This window comes from Anabrus simplex, chromosome 1 (assembly GCF_040414725.1).
Source record: "Anabrus simplex isolate iqAnaSimp1 chromosome 1, ASM4041472v1, whole genome shotgun sequence".
Classification (NCBI taxonomy): Eukaryota; Metazoa; Arthropoda; class Insecta; order Orthoptera; family Tettigoniidae; genus Anabrus; species Anabrus simplex.
In genome coordinates this window covers 707,941,626-707,954,132 of record NC_090265.1, presented here as the reverse complement: position 1 = coordinate 707,954,132, position 12,507 = coordinate 707,941,626, and the positions used below count along the sequence as shown (strand labels likewise).

Here is a 12,507-nt window from a genome sequence, read left to right as displayed (position 1 = left end):
TATTTTCTACCAGAATCACTTAACTAAAGTAAACTCACCATACACCACTGCGATGAACTCTGGATCTAGAACTTGACTAATAAGATCATCTAAAAAAATGTCCTTAATTGTCAAGTAATGCAAACAACGTGGAACGCATTTAGGAAAGGATGCAAATTCTTCTTTACGATTAGGGCTGGAAAGCTCGTTTGCAATCTGACTGAAGATGCATGGATCTGTATGTGGGTCGTAGTTGTACAATGTTAACACAAATGCTAATCTCTCCAAATCCTTGACACGAGCATCCTTAATTGCCCGACTAAATCGTTGTGATACAGACTTCAAAATGTCTTCATGAAAGATAAGAACATTTGAACCAGCCAAAGCAGTGTGAATACAAGAGAGCAGGGAGAGGTCATTTACACGCAAAACCAATTTGTTCAAAAGTTGATACAACATGTCGGCCAATGAAGGAGTAATGGAATAACGAACAATTTTAAGAATAGCACTTAATGTAATATCCTTGATGGAATCTACTTCGCTCATTGTCCTTTCAAGTATTTTGTAAAGAAGATTTGAACTTTTAATTTTTGTTTGAGTTTTAAAAAATCCCATTGACATAATGCTAATTTCCTCCAGAGTTAACTTGTCAATACACTGTTCAAAACTATATTCAAATTCATACATGGATATATTGGGATGAATTTTGCGGCAAGCATTCATGTAAAACATAGTTTGGACAAGTTGTGCAGGGCTAAGCGAACTGGGCTTGCGTCCTAATTTCCAATTACTAAACCACATATATTCACAAAATCTTGATAAATGAAGCATGTACCAATGATCAGCTACTAACAATAATTTATTGCGATCCCACTGCTTGTAACGCTGCACACATTCTTTATCAAGAGTACTCCATAAAGTGGAAAAGTTCACTGAATTAAAAAAGTCAGTCTGAGGCCATTTCGAAAGACATGCAAGAGTTCTAATGAGTTCACAGTCTGTCATATCTTTACAATTCAGAGTCAACGAATGGCATATATTAGTAAATATTGCATCGGATAATGAATATGATTTATGTGAGCAATAATATGATATACTCTCAAATGCTTTGCACACACTTTCAGCACTTTCATCATTCCACTCCACACTGGTCAGTCTTCGAAATTCTTTATCGTCTATTGGTTCGATTCCTAATTTTGGGTCCATAAGGGTTTCACTGTACTTCGGGATTTCCTCCAATACTTTATGAGCATACGTATTTTCTGATTCACGCAACGCATTAGCACTAGACAAACATCTTGCATTAAAATATAAGGATCTCGAACCAGGTAAATCCTTCCATTTGCCAGTTAAACAGTTTTGTGATACTGCAGGAGGTGTGCGTATAACGAAAATATTCCTTAGCCAAGAAACATTACAAAGCCTCTGACAAGCCACTACTTGCACAGGAAATTGGAAATTTTTTAGCGCAATGAAACTTTTCGTAAATATATGGTATCTCAACATCTTTAAACAACATAAAATGTCATATAAATTGAGCCAAGCGCTACTGCCTTTAACCTCCAGCACCGGCACAGCACAACACGTGCGAGTTCTATCCTCTTTGATCATAACAAAAACAGAAATGTGGGTTGCCAACCTGCCAAACCACGTCTTATGTTCTCAGAGCCATCTACAGTTAAAGCAAGAAGGTACGCTTGGCAACGCTGTATCTATCTGTCAAGCGGGGCCAAGGGAAAAAAGGGGGGAGTGGCCGCTTTTGAATGAACTCACCCATATTCACTACCTTTCGACCAAAACGATGATTGTGATAAATGCACACTCTTCGTAAAATGGTACAAAGAAACACACACATCAGTAAATGCATTCACTTAAGTTAGAAATACACATTTTACATGAATAAAAACTAAACACTTGAAGAACAGTACTCACAAGCTCAATTATTGTGGAGCGTTGACAGCTTCTTCCGCTTAGTGTTTTTATCCTCACTGCTGACATAACTCGTGTTAACACGACATTGGAAAATGTAGAAAATAAACAATCTATCGCACCATTAATGTCACACCCACAATGACGGTGTTCAAACCAGAACAGTTGATTGTCATCTCTTCCTAAAGCAGCTCAGGATAGAGAGAACAGAAATTCTTTATAATTTTCAATCAGTGGCGTATGCTGGTATCAAGCCGTGGGCTACCACTAGACTTAGGCTACCCCTTTTCGATAGTTGGTTTAGGGAACATCAAGCCTTAACCATTTTGAACTACAGCCAACAGCCAACAGCCAACGGAGTTGCCCGCTGTGTTGTCAAGGCTGCTTCACAAGCTACTGCCCTGGCCTCTTCCACCGTCAATACTCGACACCTGATCAATCGAGTTGGTAGCCTAAGGTTTAGCAAATTGAAGTCCAGCTTTGAGGCTAAATGGATAGAATGCTTGTCTTTGGTCCGACGGCCCCGGTTCAATTTTCAGAATCAACCCGCTCATAGTGTTAATTCCCCTGACTTGGGAACTGGGTGTTTATGACGTCTTCGCCATTCATTTTATCCTTATTAGGTCACCACCAAGCCTATGTAGATGCCATGCACCATTATTATTATTATTATTATTATTATTATTATTATTATTATTATTATTATTATTATTATTATTATTATTAACATAATCGTTAAATAACAATGTTGAATTTTACAGCAGTCGTACCCATCGTTCAATGGTTAATTATCTTCCTCGGAAGATCAGTGGTGGTGTCCGACCCATGATCACGGGTTCGATTCCAACCAACAAAAGAGAACACTAAACATGAAAGATTGCATTTCATTTTAGCAGATCTACCAATAAAAAGAAACTATATTACTCCTATAACAGCAGCCCTGCAGTGTCTTCCTACAAGGATGTAGAAGTAAACGGGAGTGAAATACCAGCACTCCGTTATCTTTATATTTAAGGCAGAAGGATGGGGTGAGGAAGTATATACGATGAGTAACGCATGGTGATAGCAGTGGCGATCTGACGGACCGAAGCCTAGCACAGGTATCCTCCGCCGGTCCCCGTGCTGTAGGCAGACAGCAGCAAGCCGCGTGAGGCGAGTCGATGGGAAGGGACGAGAGTCTGGGCTGCAATATCAGTCTCCGAAGCCTTGTTCTCAGAAATACTGCGACGTGTTTCCTCATTGCTTTCAAGTTTTGCAAATGGAACAATGTGTCAGATGCTTACAATATAATGTGCTTTAGATTTCCATCGCTCGCATTTGAGGTTTGGGCTTCACTGATAGCCTTGGTAGCCCTCAGCATACGCAACTGTTTTCAATCCAGGTAGTCTTCGTACACCACTGTTCTGCAGACACACACAACACAATGTGATGGCACCACTAACCCACACCTCTAAAGTTTTTCAAAATAGGGACCACCTGTTTCATTACTCTGCAGGAGACCTAAACAAGTGTCACAGCTTTTCCTTCTGGATATTGTCCTAAGTGTATACCCAGAAATGTACAGCATATTACCCCTGACATATCAAAATGCCCACCAAAAAATTCACATGATAAAAGTGAGTCTAACTTATTACTTCCACATTGAGCCCAATAATAATAATAGATTTCTCGCGGCCAATGGCCAATAAATACATATGCAGATTAATTTTCTTCACTATATCTCACTATAGATATTGTTCTCTTCAAGCAGTCTTATAGGTGATATCTCCCACATTGTTTACCACAAAGTTCACAAAAGCAGTGTTCATCCGGTGAATGAAAAGACTTTATTTTACATGTACGATGATGAAATCCATGCACAGCTAACCGAGTCACTGTGTGCCTAAGAGTGTAGTTCGTTTGAGTCCATTCCTTATTTATCATTGCGTCGGTACAATAAAATTCCTCCCAGATATTTGCCCTTTTCTCCTTCCTATCATCCAGGTGTTTATCTGAAGCTTTGGTTGTTGGTAGATGCAATCTTAATTTAAGATCCTCGATGAAGAAAGTTTCCTTTGTAAGTCCGTAAACTAATCTTGTAGGAGTAAACTTTGAGACGGCTAGTGTCCTTTTCAAGAAACTGGCTTTTACACGATCTAATGTTTCGAGGTATCTGGATGTAAGGAGTGTCCAAATTAAGTGCATGCCGTATGTTACGATCGGTGCTATTTTTGTGTGAAATAAGAATAACGCTGTTTTAATGTCCAGTAACTCTAGATTGGTGATATCTTGAATACTACGAATAGCTGCTATTGCCCTTTCCTTTATATGTCTTCTAAGTGACGTCCTGGTAGTTTGTAGATGTATTCCTAAATATTTGAAATGATTTCCAATTTCTTATTTCTGAGAAGTATGTTAACTGATTAGGCTAATCTTCCACCCTTTCTAAAGACCATCTGTACCGTCTTGTTAAGGTTAATATTAAAATCATTTTCCTTTGCACATTCCTCCAGTTTGTCTATTACTATCTGTAATTCTTCTTTATTACTAGGTCCTAAGACCATGTCAACAGCATACATGTATAGTACTACTGGGAAGTTTCTAGGTATTATTATAGTGACAATATCTGAAGTGATTACATTAAAGAGTAGTGGGCTTAATGGGTCTCCTTGCAGGAATCCATTTGTCTGAGTGATGCTTTTTGACCTAGTTGTCCCATCATCTATTAAAATTCTGTTTGAGGTCAGAATATAATTTATAATAGTCACTAATTTTTATTTTTTCCTATCAACGGCTCTAGTTTTGTATTAGAATTTCCCTATTTTTTAACTTTGTTATAGTCAACAAAGACAGCATAGAATTTCTGTTTAGGGTGTCGTAGAGTTTCATCTATATTATCCAACAAATTTGCTACACCGTGGAGTGCTGATATTCCTTTCCGGAAACCAAATTGTTGATCAGGAATCTTGTCATTGATTTCTTCCTCCAACCTCTTTTTCAGCAAACTGATAAACAGTTTTAACAGGTTATTCTCTAGCGCTATGCCTGTGTGGCAATCTGCAGATCCCGTATCTCCCTTTACCTTTGTAGGATTTTAATACTGGATTCTCTCCATTCATAGGGAACTTTTCCTTTCTCCATGCAGGCGTTGAATATAGTCCCCTATATTCCTAAAAACGCTTCCATACAATTTTATATGTTCGTTTAGAATACCATTTGGACCCGCTGCCTTTTGATTTGCCAATAGTGTTATGGTTGCTTTTATTTCCTCTTCCGTGAAATATTGAAACTCCACGTGTTTATCCGTATTTTTTTCATCTCCGTAGCCACCGGTCGGTTTTCTCTGTTCAAGATGCGTGAAAAATTATCTGTCCGAGTTTTCCTTGGGATATCATTTGGGAAATGAGGTCTTCTAGCAGTTTGTGAATGGAATGGGTTTTGCGAGCTGTTTCAGCAATTATCATTGTTTCCCTATCAATGAATGCCTTTTTCTTCTCTTTCAAAGCTGTTTGTTCTTTCTCCTTTCTACTGTATATAGATTCAGGTCAATCGGGTTACTTTTCTCTCTTGCTTTATGTAGGCATTCAAGGACTGTCTCCCTCAGCTTGTAGCACTCTTGGTCAAACCACTTTTGAGCTCTCCTGGTGCTTTTCCTGATTGGTATAACAGCTTGTTTGAGTTTTTCTTCTATGCCTTTGGTTGCTTCATCTAACGGTTTCTGAAGTATGTTCTGCATAAGTGTCTTTTGTTCTTCCAAAGTTGGTAGCTTCTCTATTACAATTTTCCGTGAGAAATTTGCCGGGTGTTTCTGTTTTATAGGTTTGTATCCGGGTATTGTTTTAAATATAGCTGTTACTGGAAGGTGTTTCCTTATTAAGCATATGTCCTCTATTTTCCACGAGTGAACTTTAATTAGGTTATTATGAAATAACAGATCTATTGTACTGCTGCCATTGTGACAGAAGTATGTTGGATTTGTGTTAGAATCAGAGCCATCTACAGTTAAATCCGGAAGGAACGCTTGGCAACGCTGTATCTATCGGTCAAGCGGAGGCCGAGAGAAAAGGGGGCGTGTCCGATTTTGAATTGACTTCAATGATATTCAGCGCAATTAGACCAACATGATGGTTATGAAAAATATACACACTGTGAAAAATGATACTAAGAAACACACACATCAAGAAATGCACTCAATAAAGTTAGAAATACACATTTTACATGCATAAAAACAAAACCCTTTAAAGAACAGTACTCACAAGCTCAATATTTATGGAGTGTTGACAGCTTCCTTCGTTTACTGATTTTATCATCACTGCTGGCATAACTCTTGTTCTTAATCTGCTTTCTATAATTATTCAACATGATGTTGCAAAATGTGGACAATAAACAGTCTATTAGACTATTATTGACATGCCCACAGTTAGCCTGTTCAAACCAGAACTGTTGATTTTCATCTCTCCCTAAAGCAGCTCTGGATAGATAGAAGAGAACTTCTTTGTGATTTCCACAATCCAGGTAGTCTTCCTTGTAGTCTTCAGACACCAACAAGGTAAACATTCCTCTCACTGTTACACAGACACACACAACACAATCTGATGGCACCACTAACCCACCTCTCTGAAGTTTTTCAAAATAGGGGTCATCTGTTTCATTGCACTGCAGGAGAACTAAACATGTGTCATAGCTTATCCTTTTGGATATTGCCCATACTGCATACCCAGAAATGTATATTACACCTGACATCTCAAAATGCCCATCAAAAATGTCACATGATAAAAGTGAGTCGAACTTTTTTATCACTACCATATTGAGCCTTATATCATCTGTCTTGGTGGAATCAGACATTTCTAACTCGCTACAGTCAAACTGCACTTTTCCATACCTAGATGAGTGCAAGCCCAGAACACTCTTAATCCTAATTTTCTTCTCACTTTCTATAACTTAAAGTGCAGTAACATTGTAGTTACAACCACTAAGCTGTCTGTACTGACCAAACCTTCTTTCCAGATTGTCACTCTGAAACTTCCCTAACAGTAAATAATTTGGTTTCACAGTTTCAAATGAAAATTGGATAATTTTTAACAGGACAGTTGTGGTATGTACCAAAGCTCTTGAAGTGTCAGTTGTTAAGTAATCATGAACCAAATTTAAATCATCCCAACTGCTTACCCACTCACAGAAATGTTGAAGAAATTGAATGCGGTCATCATCTAGTTCAGTAAAAGGCATTTGATGGTGGTCCCTCTTGCAAATTCCTTTAGTTACACTTTTGACGTTTACAATACACCACCACTTACTAATAATTTCTAAAAAATTTGCTGTGGCATTAGAATCTAGTTGACTGGTTTTTAAAGCAGCTATAGTGGTGTCATGGAACAGATTACCAACAAGTAACACTTTCTGCCTATCAAGATTGTTGGGATACACCATTTTATAATTAAGTTTAAAAGCTGTAGCAATCAAGTTGGATGCATGACTGTGGTACACATAAAGGTTCCTTAAATAATTAAAGCATGCCTTACGGATAATCTGATCAACTTCAAAATCAGAGAAAATAAAAGTTTTGTCTCTGTCTTTCTGATTCAGCCAGTTATTCCTGATGTTCTTAAATATTTGTACAGGATCAAACATGAGAAATATCTGTAAATTCTTGGGTTGGGGATTTGGTACACAATATGGACTTTCACTTCCTAACAATTAACACATACTGCTAAAGATATTCGTATTTATCCTATTGTTGTCACATATTATGCACATAACAATTAGTCCTGTATTCTGAACAAGTGTCAGAGCATTCATTAGTAAGGTAAGGGTTATTCTACCCGAAGGCAGGTCCGAACCTCCGCAGAGGTGTTCCTGAGCCGGAGTTTACGTGCGGTCGGGTAGCCAGTTCCTTTCCGCTCCTCCATTCCCTTACCCCCACCAACAGCGCGTGGCAACCCATCCTACTCCTGACCACGCTCAATGTTGTTTAACTTCGGAGATCTCATGGGATCCGGTGTTTCAACACGGCTAAGGCCGTTGGAAGCATTCATTGTCAGGTTAAATAAAATATCTCAGGACTGTGCTTTCACTGGGGTGAGATAGATGACTTCCTTAAAGGATCCAAATGCAGAATGCACCATGAAAGCTTGTATTGTCCTTGCTTCTTGTAAAGGGCTATTCTTGGCTTGACCAATGAGTACTCCGTTCTTGTACTCAAGAGAGGGATTCACATAAATTTCATCAAGACTTAAAACTACATATTTTTCAATGTCTGATAAATTCCTTGTCACTCGGTAAAGAAAGTTTCTGTTTTCCTTTTCCGAATTAGGTGACACTTGTAAATTTGCTGCTTATTTTTCAAGGTACTTAGGATGTGGTAGTATCAGTGTACCACTCTCACGCAAAGAACAATAAGCAGCATGAGATTGACAGTTCAACATAAAGACAAGAATCAATGTACTTTTTGAGTAACTCTTTTTCCTTTTAGTACAAAGTTCGAATTGTTCCCTTAAGAAAACAATGTTAGAGGAGAAGTCTGTTCTTTCACTGCTAACCTCACAAAACTCTATGAGCTTGTCAAGCATTTTAAGTACATTACTTTGTATACATTCAACACTAACACTACTAGTAGTGGCTCCTGTATAATTTAATAAATATTCATTTAGCTGAGAACTCTTAGAGATTTTACCATCAGCTAAACATTTAATTTCTTTGACTGACACCTGATAACTATTAACATATACAGTCACATTCATATCCTGGTGAATTTTTAGTAAATTACTTACATTTGGCAAATCATCCAGATTTAATCTGTATATGCAAAGAAATTCATTACAGATACTGATCTGCCATACTGACATGTCAGTTTTTGTATGAAGAAGGGATTTTAAATTATTAAAGTCAGCTATTAAGTCATCTTGAAGCTTTGATTCCTCCAAATCTGTTTTCCTCTTGTTTGCCCTACTCTTAACTTCCAGTCTCCTATCTTTACAGGATCTTTTCTTTTTACACTCTTTGATGACAAATATTTGGGCAAATTTGGGAAAATAGTTGGACATGCATTAGGAAGAAGTTCATTAGGTTTAGTTGGTTGTATAGTTATATTGCCTTTACTATCACAAAACATTTCCCCTTTTGAAAAACTATCATCTGTGAAATTTTTTATACACACGACTGAATCCTTCCCAAGTACCCAATTATCCCGCTTAACTTGACGAATCCATTTTTGTTTTAATTCCTCATCAAAGGAAAACTAAATGAGGTAACATAACCATCCTTTTTGATGTCATAGTTGCTACGACACATAGGAACACAACATTTTGTGGGCATCTGCAAATACACGAAACGTGTTATTAATAACCCAAATTCGGGCATGCCTTCGCGTATTTCGATAATAGGTTCTACGTATGTCACTCAGTCACCTACCTTGTTACATATACTCGAACATATCCATGAAAAATACAAATAAACACAACACGAAGTTCACTACACATCAACATACACAGATAGCATCCGCGCTTTCGCCTTCGCCTCCGCTGGACGTTACCAAACTTACATGACTCCGGCTTGTAAAATGTAGACGTCTCTGGTTAGAATTGATTAAATTAAAATTAAATCTCCTCCTAAGATCACTGCCTCGTTATTCTTAATTTTGTTTATAGCTTCACTTAGTGAGTCTATATTGACTACTGGTTGGACGTCTGGTCCGAAGTATCTCTATCGTAGAGACCGAGGAGATAAAAGGGAGGGGGTGTTTATTCTGGTGAAGGAAACTTATTGTTCACATGAATGGTTTACCGATGAAAGGGATGAAATATTAGGGATAAAATTAATTTGTGATAATATGAAGGAGGTGGGAATTATATGAACATACAGGCCAGGAAGAGAGGAAAGGGACATGGAAATATTTGAGAAAATAATAGATTATACTCATAAAAACAACAATAATAATGATGTGGTAATAATTGGGGGAGATCTAAACTTGCCTGAAGTTGAATGGAATGGAGCAACAAGTGAAGCCCATGAACAGAAACTGGCAAATAAGTTAATTTGGGAGGGAGGATTTACACAAGTAGTACAAGAACCAACTCGTCTCAATAACTTACTAGATGTATTCTTGGTTAAACCATGGGAAATTGTTGATAAAACTGAGGTAATTGAAGGAATAGGTGACCATAAGGCTGTAATAATGGATGTAGGAATGGTACCAAAAAGGCTTAATAAGAGGGTCACACAAGACAAGAAATTGTACAGAAAAACTAAAGTTGATGAATTTGGGACTTACCTTAAATCACAATTCAGTTGTTGGATAAGTGAAGGGAGTAATGTGGATACACTTTGGGCTAAATTCAAAGGAATCATTTGGGAAGGAGAGAAGAGATTTGTACCTGTTAAGAAGGGTAAAATGACCTCAGACCCTGTTTATTATACAAGGGAAATAAGAAAATTAAAAAGAAAATGTAGAATAGTAAACAGGAAAATCAAAGAAGGTAGGGAGAGTAGAGAAACTAGAAAACAGCTAATGAGGGAACTGAATAGAGTGAAAAAGGAAGCAAAAGAGAATTATATGAATGGCATTCTTCAAGAGCGTAATGACCACAAAGAGAAATGGAAAAAGCTGTATTCATATATAAGGAATCAAAAAGGAAAACGAATCCAAATTCCTACAATGGAGGGAGAAGGGGGTGAACACTATTTAACAGATACTGAGAAAGCAAACCTCTTTAGTAAGGAATTCAGATATTCAGTAGATGATTGTCAGGAGTTGGAAACCGAAACAGAAGATACAGAAGGAGAGACACAGAGGGAAACAAGAAGCTTCTCATTCACAAAGAAGATATTTTCAGAGAAATCCAACTGCTTCAGCAAGGAAAAGCAGCAGGAAGTGATCAAATTACTGGGGAGGTGATAAAGACAATGGGGTGGTACATAGTGCCTTATTTAAGATTTCTCTTTGACTATGTCATAAATAATAGTGTAATACCAAAGGAATGGAAGGAATCTATAATAATACCAATTTATAAAGGAAAGGGTGATAAAAGGAAACCACAGAACTACAGACCAATCAGCTTGACCAGTATAGTTTGTAAAATACTGGAGAGTTTAATATCAAAGTACATCAGAGGGATATGTGATGATAAAAATTTGTTCATGAGGAGCCAGTATGGATTTAGAAAGAAATTTTCTTGTGAGGCACAACTGGTGGGATTTTAGCAGGACATATCAGATCAATTGGATTCAGGAGGCCAGTTAGATTGCATAGCCATAGATCTTTCCAAAACCTTTGATAGAGTGGAACATGGAATATTATTAAAGAAATTGGAGGGAATAGGATTGGACGTAAGGGTTACACGTTGGGTAAAAACATTTCTAAATCAAGTGTTCAGAAAGTCAAAGTAGGAATGAACGTATCGCAGGAAGGGAATTGCACAGGGTAGTATAATCGGTCCGTTACTTTTCTTAATATACACAAATGATTTAGGGAACAATATAACATCAAAAATAAGATTGTATGCAGATGACATAATTGTTTATAGGGAAATAAATACCATTCAGAATTACAAAGAGACCTTGAGAGTATCCAACAATGGATTGAAGAGAATAACATGAAGGTTAGTGGAGGCAAATCAACTGTTAAAACATTTACAAACAGGAGTTTTAAAACTGAATTTGAATATACTTTGGATGGGGTAGTTATACCAAAAGATGGCAAGTGCAAATACTTAGGTGTAAGATTTGGAAGTAATTTGCACTGGAAGGGTCATGTGGATGACATTGTTGGGAAAGTATAGAGATCGTTACATGTCATAATGAGGCTACTTAAAGGATGCAACAAAGAATTAAAAGAGAAAAGTTACGTAAGTATGGTTCGTCCATTATTGGAATATGCAAACAGTATTTGGGATCCTCACCAAGAATACCTAATAAAAGAAATAGATAGTGTGCAGAGGAAAGCAGCAAGATTTGTAACAGGGGATTTCAGGAGAAAGAGTAGTGTATCAGAAATGTTAAAGGAACTTGGGTGGGAAACTTTAAGTAAGAGAAGGGAGAAAACTAGACGTATAGGGTTATATAGAGCCTATACAGGAGAAGCAGCATGGGGAGATATCCGTAAGAGGCTTCAGTTGGTAAATAATTATATCGGCAGGACTAACCACAAATGTAAAATTAGAAGAAATTTTAGTAGAAGCGATTGGGGTAAATTTTCATTCATTGGGAAGGGTGTAAAGGAGTGGAACAGTTTACCAGGGGTAGTGTTTGATCCTTTCCCAAAATCTGTACAGATATTCAAGAAAAGAATAAACAGCAACAGAGAAAATAAATGTAATGTTAGAGGGCATTCGACCAGTGCAGGTTAATGTAAATAAAATGTGTGTGAATAAATTAATTCCATCCCCTAGTCTAAGGAGTTTGGACAGCCAAAGTAGGGGACTACCTGTAGGGGTGAAGTACAGTGGGGACTTCGAGGGCCCTGGGACCGCTACGGTAGCTGTGAAGGACCTTCAGAAACTCTGAAAAGTGGTGGCAAAAGGGGCTCTGGTTAAGACGCAGCAGGTCGTTATGCTACTTAGGTTCCAGAATGGGTAAAGGAAAAAAGAAAAAAAGTAAATAAATGCAATGTAAATTTTAATCTTA

General features: G+C 37.5%; 1 protein-coding gene across 1 annotated transcript in view; it reads right to left on the bottom strand.

The window, feature by feature from the left end:
* LOC136872291 (FAST kinase domain-containing protein 5, mitochondrial) overlaps nucleotides 1-1,565 on the bottom strand; it is a 40,219-nt gene extending 38,654 nt beyond the window's left edge. Inside the window, exon 1 of the mRNA XM_067146114.2 lies at nucleotides 39-1,565. Coding sequence (XP_067002215.2) covers nucleotides 39-1,485 — 1,447 coding nt within the window. The 5' untranslated portion in view covers nucleotides 1,486-1,565. The remainder of the gene's footprint in view (nucleotides 1-38) is intronic.
* Nucleotides 1,566-12,507: the final 10,942 nt, after the last annotated feature.